The sequence below is a fragment of the Dipodomys ordii genome, unplaced genomic scaffold (genome assembly GCF_000151885.1).
Source record: "Dipodomys ordii isolate 6190 unplaced genomic scaffold, Dord_2.0 Scaffold122, whole genome shotgun sequence".
NCBI lineage: Eukaryota > Metazoa > Chordata > Mammalia > Rodentia > Heteromyidae > Dipodomys > Dipodomys ordii.
The window spans coordinates 6769835-6789778 of NW_012267338.1; the positions used below are offsets into that span (position 1 = coordinate 6769835).

General features: G+C 36.8%; 1 protein-coding gene across 2 annotated transcripts in view; it reads right to left on the reverse strand.

The window, feature by feature from the left end:
- The window catches only part of Unc5c (unc-5 netrin receptor C), a 330146-nt gene that overhangs the window by 70441 nt on the left and 239761 nt on the right, over positions 1–19944 (reverse strand). For both annotated transcript variants that reach the window (XM_013029730.1, XM_013029729.1), the window contains exon 4: positions 16123–16226. In XM_013029730.1, coding sequence (XP_012885184.1) covers positions 16123–16226 — 104 coding nt within the window. The remainder of the gene's footprint in view (positions 1–16122; positions 16227–19944) is intronic.

The window sequence follows — 19944 nt, forward strand, 5'->3', positions numbered from 1 at the left end:
GTACTTGCGGCTCAGCGACTGCAGCCTTTACAGTCATTTGTGGTATGTTTGAGGCAATTTACTTGTGTTCAAAAAGGCATGGGATTTTATTAATGGGAAATAAAAATAGTTACAAGGCAGCAATATTAGGATGACTTAGTTATGTGTTTTGCTGTTAGGTTTGGTATTGATTAATTCCACTGTGTGCATTTGAGGATCTTACTTTGAGACACACCGGCTGACATGAATGGATGGAGGAAGGGAGGGCAAATATAGTCATTGTATTCAATGTACACTATGGAAAAACTGAGCTAGGTAGTTGGAGAGTAGGGCTAGGAGAGGGGAACGAGAGAACAATGGAAAAGGTGACACTGACCAAAAGGTGTTGTACTCATAACGACCTCTGGAATTGAAACCCCTTTGCACAGCTGCTCAATAATAATAAATTAAGCATTGCCTTCCAGATACTGGTGGCTCACACCTGTAATTCTAGCTACTCAAGAGGCTGAGATCTGAGGATCACAGTTCAAAGCCAGCCCAGGCAGGAATGTGTATGAGGCTCTTATCTCCAATTAACCGCCAGGAAATTGGAAGTGGCACTGTGACTTAAGTGGTAGAGCGCTCGCCTTGAGCTGAAGAGCTCAGGGACAGCTCCCAAGCCTCATGACTGGCAAAAAAAATTGCCTGGAGAGTACTAAAAGGACTGGTTGTCATTTCAGGCTCCTCTCCTAGATGGTTTCTTATTTTCTATCTACTTTCCTGTTCTTATTTATAGAATGAGAACTCTAGAACCAATTATATAACAACTTAAGGATCAGATAAATTAATATATGTAAAATGTGGTGCTTGACAGACAATATACATTCTAAAATTTAGATTAGCAATTCATAGTAAGGTAAGACAAAAACCTTAATTTCAATTAACTAATTAAATTAATATCTATTACTCAATATTAAGGTAAACCAGTTAATTAACATTAATGTCAGACAAAATGCAAATACCTCTAAAAAAACCAGCAAAAATAGTGCTAATCGACAAACAAATGTATACATAATCTCAACCTAACAGATGATATATGTTCAATTGTTTCAACAGATCACACAGGTTAAAAGATACCAACTTCTTTCCAAAGGTCAAACTTAGGAAATCTGAGTCCGAAGTAGCTCACACTTATGTACAGTTTGCTTCCAAAAAGCAAACTCACGATGAAGTGACTCCTTGCCTCCTCCAGTTCCCAGTCATGCATCAGCCTCCTTTGTCCCTAGCAGTTAGAAGACTCTCGGCCCCATTGCCTGCCCTTCCATGCCTCAGCTGGCTGTAGTTGGAGTTCACACTCAGTTCTCGATTCCAGTTTCCCTTTCAAAGGCGAGCAGTGAGCCCTCTTCCTCTCATTGACCTCTCTATGGCTAGTCATCGTGTTGTCTTTAGCAGCTCTGCCCCTGCTGAATTTCTCCCTCAGATTAACGTGGTATTACAAACCTCCTTTCTTTCATCCATTGTTTTCATTTCAGAGTCCTTTGAGGGATCTCGCTTCCATTTTCTATCATTGCTTTCTAACTCCATTAGAATGACTCAGGGAGCTTTAACACAAGTCTTCCTGCTTGGCCTTCCTTTTCCCGGCTCTGATTTAATTGTCATGACTAGGGACACAGGCCCCGTGTGGCCCGGTTTGACAGCAATATGGGTATAGGTGCTGCCTGGGGAGATCTCATTAACTTTTGGTTGATAACTCCAAAATTATTAACACCAGTCCCAATTTTTTGTTAAGCTTTATCTCTATTTCCAATTACTTTCCAGATAATTCTACCTGGGTGTTCAACAAACATGAAAAGCATAACCAGTGCTACATCGATCACAATCTCTCTTCAAATTGATCTCTTTATAAACTTGGTCCCCTTCGTCTTCATCCTAAATAATGGTGTCAGGAATAGGCTCTGAAATTGAGCTCAATTTCTCCCTTATGTCTTAAAATTCTCAGATTGTCATCATTACATGAAGTGTATACAGATAATAGTAACACATAGAAGTGTGCTAACTCATTTCAGAAAACTGATGACATGATGTGACACTTTTAAAATAAGATTTTTTCCTGGGAGATATTTTGCTTCAATCCTATCTGATTAGCAATCAAATATAAAGATCAATCAAATAAAGCCATGCACACAATCTGTACCTTCTTTTATCTTTTTTGGTGCTGGTTCTGTGACTTGAACTCAAGGCTTTGGGCTGTCCCTGTGTTTTCTTTGTTCAAGGCCATCGGTCTACCTTGAGCCACAGCTCCACTTCCTACTTTTGTTTTGGAGATAAGAATCTCATAGACTTTGCTGCCGAGGGCTGGACTTGAACATGGATTCTCAGGTCTCACCCTCCTGACTATCTAGGATTGCAGGCATGAGCCACCAGCACCTGCCAAGTTTGTGTCATTTAATGAACTAAATTTCAAAGAGGTACCATCAATAAAACTCTCTTTATTATAAGGGAGAAAAGAGACTTAGAGTCACACAGTCTGTCTTAGCCCTCCTGTTACTGACTTCACAACCTTTTCCAGAACCATCCTCTTAATCTATACCATAGAAAAAATCATTCCTCTAGGGGGTTTATGGATGTTTAATGAGATATGGAAGGAGAAACACTTGGAATCAGAAGACAGTAAATATATTTTATTGCCTGTTCCTTGGTAGTAACTTTAACTCAGAGCTGTTTCACATATATCAAACATCAGTGACTCATACTCCTTCATGTCTCTATTAAGAAGTATACATCTCTTCTTATTATTGGCACTGTGTTTGTATATAATTTTGTACTAGGTTACATTAATTATACAAAGTGGTTTCACTATGCTATTTATAATATGTATATAATGAGTTAATTATGATATATATTCTATATCATGTATATAATATGATATAATGTATATAATATACACACTTTTAAAGTTTTTGGTATGCTTTAATGTGCTATTTTCATGTACCTAATATACTTATATATATTTAGGTAATATAATATATACATATATAGAGAGAAAGTCTGGCACAAAATTCTCAGAACACTAGCTTATTAATGAAGATGAGTGATTCCTAATTTGCTCATGATTTTTTGGACCAAAATGTAATCACTCTGTATTTCGTGCCCCTAGAAAAGGTATCACCTTGACTTGCTTTGTGGTGTCATTTAAGGAATGACTTTTTAACTTTTCATGGCTCCTAGATGCATAGTTTTACACTTTCTCTGTTACTGGTATTGTTTTATAAAAGTCCAAACTATTTTCTATAGCAAGCACTGATAGGGAAAAAGATTTTTTTTATTATATTTTATTGTAAAGACGCTGTACAGAGGGGTTACTGTCACGTGAGTAAAGTAATGAGTACATTTTTTTGCAAGCTGGAGGGAAGGGATAGTAGGAAGAAAACAAAGGAAAATGATGTTTTTCATTGTAGTATGGAGACCATGTTTCCGTGGCTCAGGCTTTGGTGGCTTCTTTGGGACAGCAGTCCAACACTGAGCAACCCTTTATTTCAAATGTTCCCTATTGCCTCTTCCCTAAATGCTTTATTATTTAGTTTAAATTTATTTTTTTAATTTATGCCATCAGCAAAGACAGAGAAAAATGTTTTAACACTCTCAGTGGATTATTCATTTGTAGCTCCTAATTAAATATAGGATAAATTATAATCCTCAATTCACTTGATTTCCCATGCTCATGCACACTCCTTTATTCATTCCCCTCATCTGTCTCAATGAGACTCACAAAACTATAGTACCTAAGAAGATTCTGAAACTTCTAACTTCAAGTTGTTCTCTTGTTTAAGAGTGTACGTAGTCTGGGTGGGTACCAATGGCTCACCTCTGTATTCCTAGCTACTCAGGATGCTGAAATCTGAGGATGAGAGTTTGAAGCTAGCCAGGACAGGAAACCCTGTGAAATTTGTATCCCCAATTAACCACCAAAAAGCAGAAATGGGTCAAAAAAGCAAAAAAGCAAAGAGATAATGCCAGCACATAGGCCCTGATTTTAAAACGCAGAACCAGCACACATTCTCTCTCTCTCTCTCTCTCTCTCACACACACACATACACACACACATTCATGGTGTGTAAACTATGGATCCATTTAGATAAGACAGTTATTTTTCAAACATTGTTTATTTCCAGTAATGTTTCATGATTTACCATTGCAAAACAAATGTTTTGGCATGACAATAAAAACTTTTAAGATTAATCATTATGGCTTCCTCTTTAATTCTTAATTGTTCCCAAATCCCTATACAAAAGTGTTATATTCCAGGCTAATTCATATATTATGAATTTTCTAGACATGCCTGGCACTAGTGTTAGCCATAACTATTTTCAAATACATTAAATGTTTTCTCTGAGTTCTTTTTAAAGAAAATTAGCATCCTAGTGAAAACTATAATCTGCTATTCTCATTTTATTTTCTGAATGACCATTTTTAACAAAACAGGACACTATATTAAAATCAAAATAATACAGGTATTACTAATAACAAATGATGACAATCCTTAGGTGATGAAAGTACAAAGTTGAATATTTTCCTGTATTTGCTAACCAAATGTAACCTTTGACTACTAAACAAAACCAAAAGGTTTCTCTTAAGGGATGCTTCAAATACCTTAAAGAAAACTAATACACTAATTCCATGAATTTTTTCTTTCTATTTTTAGAAGCAATACAAAAGCAGAGGCATTGCTTGTATTTTGAAACAGTTTGGCTACAACTTTCTCCGTATATAATCCTGCTAAATATGCACTACAGATGCCAATAAATTACCAATCAAAATAAAATTGATTTTACATTCATCAGAAGGCTCTAAAGTTTAGATACAGATGGAAATGTAACAAACTCTAATCTGAAGGTGACTTCCGTATATATTTATAAAACCTTTAATATGATGCTACTGGTTGAGTTTTGTGTCCTTTTTATATCAATCAAGCCAATTTCTTAGAGTTTTAAATAGTTCTACTTAAGAACTTGCTTATTTTTGTAGGTCAGGGTATATAAATGACATAATTATGTATTTTTTTTACCAGTTTTAAATTATTTTCTGATATCCTTCAGAGATGGTTGGTTTTGGTCAGGATGTAGTTAACAATGAGAAATACACATTCCCAGCATGGCAAATGGCAGCCTTTCTTTCTGCTTTTGATACATGAACTTGTTAGCCCTGGGATTGGTTAAGGAATTATCTAATCATATCTGTCAATTATAAAGAGCTAGGCACCTTGCAGTTTTCTTTTCTATTCTATTTCCCTGTGAAAGACAGATGTGTTGTGTCTAATTATTCACTGATTGGTATCGGGAGAAACATTAACATAATTGGCACATTTGTCCTAATTAACCAAGAGGAACTGCCACATGCCACCCAAGATGAAAAGTGAGGCCAGCAACCATTATCTGGGAAAAATCCACATTTATCAGCAAAGATACTTTGTTTATCTCAAACTGGGACCCATCAAGTCAGAACACCAGGGGTGAAAATGACACAACAGAGTTGTGAAGTATGCACATACCTATGAGAATGGAGATTCAGTAGAGAATTGTCAAATACAGGTACATTAATCAAACAAATGGGAAAAGCAATTATGGGGGCAATTATCAAATGCACACTCAGCCAACCTAAGCTTTTCCAAGGGGCATTAGCTAGCCTCTGGGAATTTGCCAAGTTTTACTGACTGGTTTAGAAGTGACAAGGTGTGTGTGTGTGTGTGTGTGTGTGTGTGTGTGTGTGTGTGCATATTTGTTTTAACTTTGCCTTCTAGACTAGTACTTATTAAACTTTGATACATTGTAGAGTTATCTTGGCAGCTTAAAACAATTCCTAGTAGTCAGGTGACACTTGCTAAGTCAGTATCTCTGGTGTGGGGGTATAGCATCAGTATTTTCTAGCCATAACATAGGGGAGTCCAATATGCCTCCAAAGGTACTACCCAGTACTGCAGACTGGTTCTATTGATTGGCTAAAATGAAGATTCTGATTAAGTAGTCAGGGATGATGTCTAGGGTTCTGCCACCCTAAAAGGCTTTCACATTAGTCCAATGTGGATAATCTATGTACCATGGCCTGAAAAGCAAGGCCTTGACAATTCTAAAATATTTCTGCAGGCACTAAGTCATTTGTACATTCTGCTAATAAGCCTTTTTGTAGACTAGCTTAGCTTCATTTTTTAAATTATCTTTAAGTAGTTGTACAAAGGAGTTCCCATTCTCACAAGCCATTATATATATATATATATATATATATATATATATATATTCACAGGTAGGATTTAGTTCCACCTGTTCCAACTGGACTTAAAATAACAATATTATCTTCTTTTTTGCTTCTTTGTCCCTTCTAGAAACTCCAATTCACCAAGAAAGTATTCTGCTATGGAGAAGTGTGCTAGAAGTCTGTCTTGACAAATCCTGGAAGGATTTAGCTATTTGCTTCTCAGATTAGGAATAAAACAAACATTTACTCATGTCTTGGTTGGCCATTACTTTATATCTACTTTATATCTTTAGTTCTGTGAAAAAGGGTATTTTTGTACTTCAGAAAAATAGGTTGGACTTCAAGCAACTTGAATTATATTTTTAGACAATGGTAAATTTAAAAATTTCAAGTGGAAACTGAAATGTATTTGATTCAGATGTTGTAACTTCTGCAAAAGGAAGAAAGTTGCCAAGAAAATGAATTTGTTTTCCTACTAGAACAACCATCCATTAATTGCACTTATATCTGGCTCATTGCTTTTGAGAGTGGAACACATTTGGACCATATTATAGAGGTAAACGTCTTAAAATCAGAAAATTTAAAAATTAAGTTAGATGTGGAGAGGTAAGAGAATGGCGACAAACTCATAGCAACAAAACACAATGAATCCATTATTTTTTAAAAGGTATTATGACCCTATACGACAGCATCTTACAAAGGAATAGAAGTAGCACTGAAATACCTTTAAAAGAATAAATTTTCCAGTCCATGGTTAGTTCTTAAGCAATTTTTAGCGTTAATTTGGCTTTTAAGAAAATTAACTGTTAACCATTCTTTATTATTATTATTATTATTTTGGGTCTGGTCGTGGGCCTGAACTCTGGGCTTGGGTGCTGTAGCCACCGGGCCACTTCCAGCTTTTTATTTCTGCTTATGTAGTGCTGAGGAATCGAACCCAAGGCCTCATGCATGCAAGGCAAGTGCTCCACCACTGAGCCACTTTCCCAGCCCTAACTATTCTTTTATTTACCTATGCAAAGTGTACAGGATGACAGCTAAGTTTGTCAGCCATGAGAAAGTGCAAGTGCACTATCTTCCTTGACTGCTATTGTCCTTCTACAGCAAGTTTGGGTCAAGTGTGGACTCTACTTTTTTCTTATTTTTTTTATCAGTCATGGAGCTTGAACTCTGGGCCTGAATGCTGTCCCTCAGCTCTTCAGCTCAAGGCTAGTGCTCTACCACTTGAGCCACTGCGCCACTTCTGGTTTTCTGAGTGGTTCATTGGAGATAAGAGTCTCACGCACTTTCCTGCCTGGGCTGGCTTTGAACCACAATCCTCAGATCTCAGCCTCCAGAGTAGCTAGTTTTACTGGCACCTGGCCTGGATTCTACTTCTGTAGAGAGTCATTGAAAGAAATATGTATTGCCTGCACTGTCGAGGCAGAGATTGTATTTGCAAACAGCTGGAGGCTACTGGCCACCAATTTTATGTCATTTAAGAGAAGTTTATGATGCTAATGGATTCTACATTGGAGGTTCTACTGACTCCCCAAATACCAAATATTATAGACTTTCTTCATTAAGTAAAATCGACCTTAATACCATGTTCAGAGTCTGTGATCCCAATGGTGCTTAACGTGTGCACCGCATCTCTTCACTTTTCTCCCTATCTTCTATTTTCAACTTAGGACAAACACTCATTTTCTTTTCCTTGGGTGATGACAAGATTCCCTAAAAAGTTTCTGTTCTTTCAGTTCTTTTTTTTTTTTCTATTCTTTCAGTTCTAACATAAGAATGCTCTCTTCAGGACACGTGTCAGGTTACGGTAATTTGTTACTCAGAATCTCCCATGGCTTTTCACATACTTAGTTCCAAATGCCTTAGCATGTCAGTCACTGAACTCCTCGACTACTACTGTCCATTGAATATCCTCCTGTCTTCTCTGTCGCTCCCTGGGACTTGAACTTCAGATTCCTTTTGAGTGCTGTGACCACTTCATGTATTTGTCTGGCTGCTCCCACTGTCTAGGGCTTTCTGACCCAGATATTTACAAGACTGGCTCCTTCTCATTCAGGTTTTGAATGCTAACTAAAGTGACTCCTAATCCCAACAAACATCTCATACAATTTCTTATTTCCTCGAATTTATGGTTATTTGAAATTATCATCTTTCATATATATGGATACATACATATACATATGTGTGTGTGCTTTTTATATTCTTGTTTATTGTTTTTCTTCTCTAGGAACTTTAGCTGATTTATTTGTATTTCCTGTAACCTTGAAAGTATCTGGCCCATAAGTTAATGCTAAAAGACAGAATACATATTTTGTACTAAAGTTTGAAGAAACCACTATGCATGCATTGAAGTCTCTAACCTGTATTAATCAGACCAGCTCTATTCAGTTTTTTGCTTTAAAGTTGAGGTTTGGTCTAGGTGTGGTGACTATACTTGTAATCTAGCTACTTGGAGAGGGAGAACGGAGGATTGAGGTTTAAGACCAGCCCAGGGATTAGCAGCTCATAAGAATCAACCAAGAAAATGTTGGATATGGTAATGCACATCTCTTATCCCCATTACAGTGAGTTTATACATAGAATTCCAGTACATGCTAGTTTGGGTATAACTAGGAGACCTTATTAAAATAATAACAAAAGCAAGAAGGTCTGGCGACATCACTTAAGTGGTAAAATGCCTACCAAGCATGCATAGGGCTGTGAATCCAAAGCCCCTTTTATGATGTTAATGGTACTTTTGATTTACACAGTTCTATAGGCCTGTACTGAACTCTGTGTATGATTATTAGAGATATATTAGAAGAAATATATATATATATATATGGGAGTAAAATAAATGTGATACACAGGTCTATAGAAAGAATGCAAATCACGAGGACTACAAATCAGGAAACCTAGAACTAGTGAACATCTGTTTCCAGGGCTGACAATCAGGTCATCATCAAGATCCATCTTGTTGCTATACACATGCTAGGAGAAAATTCCAACTATGACAGGGTCTTGAGAGCAGTGTTTCTTTCCTTTCAAATTAGCATTCAAACTCTTCTGTTCTCTCTGAATTTCTTTTGCCTACACAGAATATAGAGCACAGCTTGGTAGACAATGCACGTGGATGGAAATTCATCCACATGAGGTTCTAATTATGAGAGAATAGGAGTAAATCATGGACAGTTCTCAGGAAAGAAAGTGTTCAGATATCATATTAATAATCAATTAGCTGGAGTTGCATATTTGCCAAAGCCTCCAATAGCTTTTTGCTTTGACAGTATCAACATAAAGAGAATCTATTCTTTGTTTATCATACCTAAACTCAGAAAAATAGTCTATTCTGTTTAGCCTCACTCTGTATTTTCCCACTTGCTATAATCAGAGATGCAAATGTTTATAAATAAGATGACTGTTTTTAAGTATGATTGGGTCAATAAGTTGAACATTGCACCCTGATCCTTCAATTAAACTCTTATAAGAAATAGCTCAATTATAATTAGGGAACCAATTATCCCCTTGTTAAAGGTGAAATAAATCACAGGTTTTAGTGAAAAATTCAGTTGTGCTTTTTGTACAGTGCCAGCAAATCTTGTATCCATTGGTGCTCTGATTCTAGTGCTCTCCACAAGGAATCATCTGATGGCAGAAAGGATCTCTGAGTATATTTCTGGCTCATCACGTGATGGGAACAGTTTCTAGGCATAAACCAAAATGAGCAAAAAGGGATTCATTTCATAGAAGGTTGTGATTATGTGCAGCAGCCCAGCAAACGTTAATTTTCTATATTCTTTGGGGAGAGAGGAGGGAGGTGGGTCTTTTCAAAGAGAGACAAATGCTTCACTAGAAATGAAAGAACATAATTATATTTTTGGATTGATCTTGGCAAATGTGCTATAAAACATTGAGCAATATTCCTTGAAAGTATTTCTGGGATTATTCATCTACTTAAAGATTTTAACATCATTATTACTATTATGATGATGATGATACCAGTCCTGGGACTTGAACTCAAGGCCTGGGCACTGTCCCAGAGTTTCTGTCACTTGAGCCACAGTGCCACTTCCAGTTTTTTCTGCTTATGTGTACTGAGGAACCAAACCCAGGGCTTCATTCATGCTAGGCAAGCACTCTACCACTTGAACTAAAGTATGTCATAAGTAGCCTTGTTACTTGGTCCTAATGAACTGAAATCCTGTTCTTAGGGTTCAGGTTCAGATTCTCTCACTGAACAATGAATTCTCCCAATAGAATATAGGTTTAGGGGTGAAAATATCCTTCTAGAAATTTCTTTTGCTGAGGGTTAGCTTCTCGATCATATCAAACACAACCTCTTTCATTCATTTAGTTAAATAATCTCAGAGAACCTATCATTTCCAGGCTTCAGAGATAAAAGATGAACATAAAATGTTTTGCTCCTTTCACAATCCAGTTAGTCAGGCAGAAGAGTAAACCAATAAATTTCAAAACAAGTAATATCAGAGCTATATAAAATTGTGGCATATCTATACCAAAGTAGAACAGTTCTGAATAGATTGCTAAGGAACCACAGGCCCCTCATGCCCGTATCCTGGTTGGCTCCCTGAGATTCCGGGACCATTCTGCAATTTAGACACCGAAGGAGTGGTATCTGAATAAATACATGACTCTTGTAACTCTGTTCCTGAGCTAAAGACACTAAAAAGAATTCAGGGCATTGAGAGAAAGATGTAGCCAAGCCTCGCTCTTGGAACCCCTTGTGCTTTATCCTGAGGGTCCTCACCACATAATTTTTTCTTAACCAATGAATACTGGAAGGAACTCTAAGTCAAAATGATCTCCAGTTGATGAAAAGAGGGGTCTTGGATTGGCCTCTTTCTTTTACTTGGAGAGTGTCTTCATTATTTTCTTTCATTGAGCTCTGAAAAAGAGACCTAGCAACAGGAACATCTGCCGACATTTCCTTTCCGGGAGAAAGTTTAAAGGCTGGTCCACTTATCTTAGGACCATGAGGATCCCATGAATGAAATGAAGTGGAATATCACACATGAAGGACAACAGCACGTTCTGGTTTGCTGTGGACATGGTCATCCACGAGTCATTGACGAAAGGGCATTTCCTTGCCTTGAAGCTCACAATATCACAATGCTATCTTTCTCAGTAGCATTCATGGCTACAAACAAAGCAAGTGGCTAGAAAAATACAGGAACTATACAGTTAAAAAATGAGGGGTTTTTGGGAGTACTGAACATTGAACCTAGAGCCTCCCACATCCAATGCATCACTTGAGTCATGCCTCTAGCCCTGCTCAATGATTCTTCATTGAACACCAATTACTTTGTCATAAATCCCAGGGAGCAAAATGAGACAATGTTTTCAGTGAGGTGGAATCCAGTCTTTAGGGAATTCCTATATGATCATATGATAATAGTATACACTATGGATGATTTTGGTGGCATTAGAAATATTCTAAATTGTCAGCATACATCATTTTTTAAAAATTAATAAGTTTTTTATTGTGAAAATACCATACAGAGGTGTTACAATTACATGGGCAAGGTAATGAGTACACCTCTTATCAAGCATTGTTGCCTCCTCCTTTGTTTCCCCTTCCCATCCCCGCCCCCCCCCCTCGCCTGCCAAAGTTGTAAAGTTCGTTTTTCAACACATCTTGTACATCTCATTTTTTTTTTTTGCCAGTTGTGGGGCCTGAATTCTGGGCCTGGTGCTGTCCCTCAGCCCTTCAGCTCAAGGCTAGCACTCTACCACTTGAGCCACAGCGCCACTTCCAGCTTTTTTTTTTCCTGCTTATGTGGTGCTGAGGAATCAAACCCAGGGCCTCATGCATGCAAGGCAAGCACTCTATCACTGAGCCACCTTCCCAGCCCCTTGTACATCTCATTTTTGCAATGGGTCCACCTGTCCCTATTAAAACAATTCATTTTTTCCCTTCCCCTCCACAAATTATACCAGCATCAAATACAGTGAAAACAGGGGTTATACCATGGGGGAGGGACATACAAAGCAACAAAGAAATCACCTTATAAATACGTTAGAAACAATAGCAAGAAAAAAAAAACGATTTCAGTCCTTAAAACAGGCAAGGGTCTCATATCTAAAATATACCTGGAACTCAAAAAATGAAATCCCCCAAAAACAAATCCACAAAGAAACAACTGCCTGATATATAAGTGGGCTAAAGACTTACAGAGAAACTTCTCTGAAGAGGAAAGAAGGATGGCCAATAGACACATGAAGAAATGCTCAACCTCTCTAGTCATAGAAGAAATGCAAATCAAAACAACACTTAGATACCACCCCACCCCAGTTAGAATGGCTAAAATCAAGAACTCTAATGACAACAGATGCTGGAGGGGATGTAGATAGAAGGGAACCTTACTGCATTGTTGGTGGGAGTGTAAACTTGTTCAACCAATTTGGAAAGTAATATGGAGGTTCCTCAAAAGAGCCCCTATGACCCCCCAACCCCACTTTTGGGCATTTACCTGAATGATCACAAACAAGACCATACTAAAGAATAATTTCTTTTAAACTTCACAACCACCTTGTGCATAGATACTGCCATTTTCCCCATTCTGTAGTTGATAAAACCTAGGTTCAAAGGATTTAAAAATGTTGCCCAAAGTTCCAGAATAAAAATGGTCATGTTTAGACGTAAGCCTGAAGTTCTGAGTGGAGACTAGCTAAGCTGGACACAGTGTCTCATACCTAGTTTCCTAGATATTTAGGAGGCTGAGTTTAGGAAGATCATTGTTGCAGGTTATGCCAGGCAAAATGTCAGACTCTATCTCAATCACTAACTGGATATTGTTGATTTGCACCTACTATCTCAACCATACAAAGGCCATGTTGGCTTGGGCAAAAATGTGAGGACTTACTTAAAAATAGCTAAAGCAAAGCCGGACTGTGGGTGTAATTCAAGTGATCAAGTACATGTCTTGCAGTAGAAAACCTTGAGTTCAAACTCCATTCTACCCAGAGTAAATGAGATTAGTTATATGGCACAATTTCACTGCCAAAATAGCAGTGAAATTCACAGGTATTATCTCAGTAATGCCTATGTCATGGTTTATATCAACATATTGTTATTATTAGTGATATCAAAATTTTTGGAAAACTTACCAATTTAGAAAAAATTGAAGAAAATTATTGATCTCTGAATCCTGTCGAGAATGCACCTACTTTCTTAACTGAGAGTATCATATTATTATAAAACAAAGATCAATGAGTTGTTCAGCTCTCTGTTCATTGCACATTTGCTGATTATTAAAGTCATTTTCCCTGAATACCAAACAAGAAGATATCTAATGTAATTATGTTAAAGTATATGACTTTTACCTGTTGGCTTCCTTTTTTTAAGGGTCAATATTTTATGTTACTTTCAAAGTATATAAAGTCCCTTAAAAATAAATAGAAATTAAATGATGAATGCATGGGTATTTAAACTAAACTGAGCATGTCATCTTTTAGCTCCCCAAGTTACCTTTCATTTCCATCTGTTTAAATTTAAATGCACTGTTTGAGAAAATAGCAGTTGTCAGGTGTCATGTTAAGGTGTTCATTAACTTTCTACTCTCGGTCACTTTAATAGCATTGAAATGAATCTACACAGGAGTGTATTAGACTGCTTTTGAGCATGTGTGTTTGATCTCTTTTCTGACTTTTGAAAAAGGAAAAGGAATATGCATTAAATATAGTGCTTTGAATGTCAAATGGATATATAATTTTCGAGCTTGCCAAGCATTAATTGGTCTCTTCTTCAGTGAGGATACAAATAAAATTCATAGCCAATTAGTTTTCAGTCATAAATCTTTACTCCCTGACAAAGTGAACTATTTTGTTGAGGAGACTCAAAGAAATGAAGAATACCAGAGTCTCCCAACTGAAGTTACCTTTAAGAAATAGTAAGTACAAATGAGGCTAGAGCTACCTCAGTTACTACCCGACTAGATACGTTCTGGTTTTCAGGGTGGATTAATGGAAGAAGTTTGCAATAGAATTTTAGTAAGGAGACAGATGCACTATTTTAATTGTGGAAATTAAATATTGAAGAGAGAACAATTTCTTTGCTTGCAGACACACTAAATCATACCAGGTTTGGATACTGGAAGCTGAGGATGTATTGTTGGATGATGTAGCTATAATCATGTAGTTGATGGCACAATGCTGGAAAGTTCCACAAGATGCCAATTACAAAATAAAGACCAGTTATTTCTAAATAAAAATGTAAGCTTCATTAACTTTCCATAGAATTTTTACATTGTCTCACAGGGATAATCATGGCTCTGACAGAAAAAAAATGGGACAATTTTCTCCAAATTTTCAATTAATTTATTTGTTTTTACTTGGAAACAGCAATCAGATAGGTGGATTCTGTTATGTGAAACTAGCTACTTGGCCCGATTCCTATCAACCCTTGAATCTTTAAAAGACTGAAAAAAAAGATGAAGAATCAAATAATATGGGCATTGTTAATTACCAATCTTTTGGTTTTGTTTTTTTTGGAACTAGTCCTTAGGCTTGAACTCTGGGCCTGAGTGCTATTCCTGAGCTTTGGTATTCTAGATTCTCTACCACTTGAGCCATAGCTCTATTTCCACCTTTGTGTGTGTGTGTGTGTGTGTGTGTGTGTGTGTGTTTAACTGGAGATAAGATTCTCATACACTTTCCTGCCCTGGCTTGCTCTGACCACAATTCTCAGATCTCACCATCTAAGTAGCTAGGATTTTAGGTGTGAGCCACCAGCAACTGGTTTAATCACTTTTTGGGACAACGTTGGAAGTCTTGATAGTGTTTTTCAGTTTCATGGATAGGAAAAAATTTACGGGTCAACTTTATGAAAAATCACCTGCATTCTTTAAATCCATACATAGGTCTGTCTGGTGATACCTGCCAACTGTCCCTGTTCAGATGATCCTATGTGGTTGGGCAAACATAAATCATCAACAGATTGGCAAATAGGGGCTTGTTCAATTGAAGCATGACTGAGTCTGTAGGACCTTGGATCAATTAGAGTAATTATGCTGTATGCCCTAATAATTATGAGAAAAGGATGTTGTTTCAGAATTTGGGAGTATTTATTAACAAAATAGAAGCCATAGCATTAGTTTTCTTTGAGATGATGCTCTAATAATCTGATCAGTGTTCTCAGGAGATCAAACATCTCTTGTGGGTCCAAATTTCCCACAAGCATTTTCAAAGGGCAGTCTCTTGTGTTGAGATAATGAAAAGTCATGGTATAAATCAGACTTCTAATAGTGAATTAGGCTTGTTTCAGCAGAAACAATGCAAAGGAATGTTTGGCAGAAAACTTATAGGATGAAATTAATTGATGTTCATTACAATTCAAATATCAATGGCATGTGGACATCGATTTTAGGAAATTTTTTAAAGCCCTAAAATTGTTCTTTTGAACACACACAGATCAGTTCCTTCCAAGACAAAAGTACTGGGAGTTTACCTAGTAAATTTCAGTACAAAAAAATTAATGCCTACATCTTTGTATCCATGTCTCTTATTGATAAAAGCATGACATAGATATATAAAGGGCACAGGCTCACAGCACACATACACACACATATATACAAACACCCACACAAGAGTTTTACTCTACATTTTTTGCCTCTCTTCAAGAACAATGATAAAAATTTCTGGCATCGTCAGTCTCAGCATCTCTTCTGATGCGGAGTATTTCTGATTTCTTGAAAATGAATGACAAAATTAATACAAGCTGTCTGTGGCTTTGTCCAGTGGGCCATTCTAATTGACTCCCAAGTCATTAATCAGTCCCCAATCAATCTGTATTGCCAGCAGCAGCAGTTACCCACCATTCATCAAGCCCTGCCCCAGTTCACTGCACCATTAGCCATGGATTAGGCCTCTGTTAGAATAGCTAAGTGCCAACTGTTACACGCTGAGAATTTTTGTTACCTCAGCCACTGGGATCCCTTCAGGTGGTCGGCACTGCAGTAGGACTTCCTGTTCCAATGACACTTCCTTTCCCAGGGGCTCTTGCTCAAATGTCTTTCGTAGATCTGGAAGGTAAAGGTGATAAAATAAATATACATCAAGGCTTAATCACATGTATCCATTTACAGAAAGTGCTAAATACATTTCCCACTTCAGTATTTTATGTCTGGGTATTTTTTAGCCACATGCTGTGAATGCTGTACAATAATTTGGGTAGTTTTATTCCCCTCTGATGGAAGTTACGGAATTCAACGTCTGTAAATTGCACCTACTTTACACTTCAATAGAAGCCTTTGGAGATCTTATTTTAATAATTAGTGAAATTTGTTAATTGTATTTTAGCATTGCCTGATAATCAACTATGATGATCATATTTTAAATTTAAGAAACCAATTTTCATAATTCTTACACACAGAGTCCCTTAAGCGCATAAATATTTTCCTCTTTCCTCACAAAAGATACTATTAAAGTTGTAGTAACTCTGGAGTCTTTTGATCAATAAATCAAAAATGAACTTCTGTTGCAGGATGGAAAATAGGACTCTAAGGAGTTTCCCAAGAATGTGTAACTTCTTGAAATGTCTGAAATACAAGGCAGGGAGATGAACTATTTAGAAGAGTCTAGAAATAACTCTGTCTCTAGCATTGAGACCAATTTTCAATTTGAAGATTAAATAGTCATTTCTGCTAAAATAGACCTCATTATGAATATACATAGCTCTACTTGCTACAGTAATAGGGAGCAGGCTTTTAGCAACTCCATGGTTAGATATCAAAATGGGAAGAAACCAGCTTGTCATTAAAAACCCATCAGAGGGAGTTACTTCAGGAGGTAGGTTTAAATAAGCCATTATCGAATGCATTATCCGATGATTTTGCTTTAATGATTTAGCTTCAAAACTCTAAATACGTTTATTTAATTTCTTAAAGTTAATTGCTGAAGTTAAAAAATTACTCAGCCTTAGAGTTTGAAAGCAGCAGATTTTTAAAACCCATGAAGCTTTATTTTGTACACAAAATAGATCAGATCCTTCTAAGGCAGTTTACCTACCGAATTTCAGTAGAAAAACAAATTTTTTAAAGGAGAGAAAGAAAGGAAAAGAAACACGAAAGAAAATAATGTCTGTCTCTAATATCTCTGCCCCTGGTAAAGACAAAAGGTCTGAAAGCAAGACTGCAGTCTAGTACACTAACAGATGGCAATCCCAAGACTCAAGTGGTATGCCCCAATAGATCCTGCCAGGAATCATCTGAAATAATGCACTGAGAGAAAAGCCATTCACTGAAACACATTTATTGCTCTGTGGAATTTCTAGGAGGAAGGAAATCTTCATAAATGTAATGGTAGTATGAAAATAAGAATCTAGGAGTTTCTGATCTAAGTCTAGACTCTTCAAATGATCACAGACTTTTTGAAAGAAAGCCACTTGAAATTTATCAAAAGAATCTATATATTGTTTAAATGAACATTTGGACGCAATGTTACAATAAAGAGTTACAATAAAGTTGAAAGTTATTATGCATTATGTCCCAGGAACAAGATTATGAAATTACTCATAGCCTCACAGCAAAATGATTGATGTTGCTGACTCTCAATTTTATACAATTTGTCATCCCACATTTCTTTTTGGTTCATTTGTGCTCCTCTAACAAGAACATTGAAAATTTTCTATTCTGATTAGGTATTTTTTGTTTGTTCTTCATCTGTATTGAGATCAACATTCTGGCAAAAAATACCAACAAAAAGTATAGCAGGGGCTGGGAAGGTGGCTCAGTGGTAGAGGGCTTGCCTTGCATGCATGAGGCCCTGGTTCAATTCCTCAGCACCACATAAGCAAAAAGAAAAAAGCCAGAAGTGGTGCTGTGGCTCAAGTGGTAGAGCACTAGCCTTGAGCTGAAGAGCTGAGGGACAGCGCCCAGGCCCAGAGTTCAGGCTCCATGACCAGATCCCCCCCCAAAAAAAGTACAGCAGTGAATAGATTTTATAGGATAAATACTTTTGATAAGTTGTATCATATTTGCACAAAATGACTCTGAGGAACTCTCATCTGATGTGGACATATTTGAAGGTATACAAAGTAGAACTAAATCTCAGATTAAATAAACTATGGACTCATTCTCCCTTATTAATCAAGTTGCATAAAATGAGGCTATGATCAAGGAATGCATATTTATGTCTGAATACTCAAATAAATTTCTCTTGATGTTTATTAGTTGTCTTGTAATGCTAGACACTTTATTAGGTATTAGGATGAAGATGTATAAGATGCAGAACCAAGACTCAAAATCTAAGGAAAGTTCTGTTCATGGAAAGACTTTTTCCCCTGGAAAGAAATAGCACACTTTCCATATCCTTGAAGTATTGGAGAAAGGTGAGATGTCATATTGCTCTCAGGAAGACCCAGATATCTGTAGAGTGCCAGGAGGAAAAATATTGCTATATTTTAGTTACTGCATTATTAGTTTAGTACCCACCATAAATGACATAGCATTGAGTTGGTCAGGAAAGTGAGGATAACAGTAATTACTTTATCCTGACACATTTATTTAGTATATCTTTAGTGTTCAAATAAAAAGCCCAGTACATCTACAGCATGCTTTCTAAACCTTAACATGATCAAATTTGGAGATTGGAAATTTCTATTTGCTGTGAGTTTGTCCTATCAAAAGTTAAGATGTTCAGCATCACCTGTGGTCTCTACTCACTGGGTGCTGGAGAAAGCCTCACAACTGTGACAAAATAAATGGTTACAGACAATGTCAAGTGGCTCCTCAGTGGAATGGGGAGGGAAAATTCTCCCTCTTTCTAATTGATAAATAGTGGTTGGACTGGAGCTTGCAAAAGTCCTGCTACTCAGACAAGGGTCTCATACCTAAAATACATTTAGAGCTTAAAAAATTGAATCCCCCCAAAACAAATTCTCAAAGGAATAACAACCTAATTAATACATGGGCTAAAAACTTAAAGAGAGACTTCTCAGATGAAGGTAAGAATGGCCAATAGACACATGAAGAGATGTTCCACATCTTTGACCATAAATGAAAAGCAAATCAAGACAACATTGATATTCCACCTAATCCTAGTTTGAATGGCCATTATCAAGAAAACTAATAATAACAGATGCTGGTAGAGATATGGCCCAAAGGGAACACATGGCTGCTGGGAATATAAACTTGTTCAACCACTCTGGAAAGTACTATGGAGGTTCCTTAAAAGATTAAATATAGAGGTCCTCTATGGCCTAGCAATCCCACTCCTGGGCATTTACCCAACTGACCGCAAACCAGGCCACACTAAAGCCAACAGCACAACCATGTTCATTGCAGCATTGTTACTGTAGCTAATATATGGAATCAACCTAGAAGCCACTCAGTGGACAAATGGATCAAGGAAATGTGGTATGTATAAACAATGGAATTCTCTGCTTCCATCAGAAAGAATGGCATTGGCCCACTTGTAAGGAAATGGAAAGATTTGGAAAAATTATATTAAGCAAATTAATCCAGATCCAAATAAATGTAGGTTGCATGTTTTCCTTCATTTGTAATAATTAGAAAGTTCCTGTAAGTCCACAAGTAAACCCAATGGATAGTGAAAGTAAAAAATGTCCACTTGGACATGATAAATTAAATGGGATTCTAAACATTCACACAATGAGACTAAAGGAGGATATTTTTAGGAGAGGATCACAAGGGCTCAATAGCTATATGCATATGATCATATACAATGATGCTTATTGAAATGAACTCCAAGAAATGGAAACAAGAGGTTTTTTTAAATTGT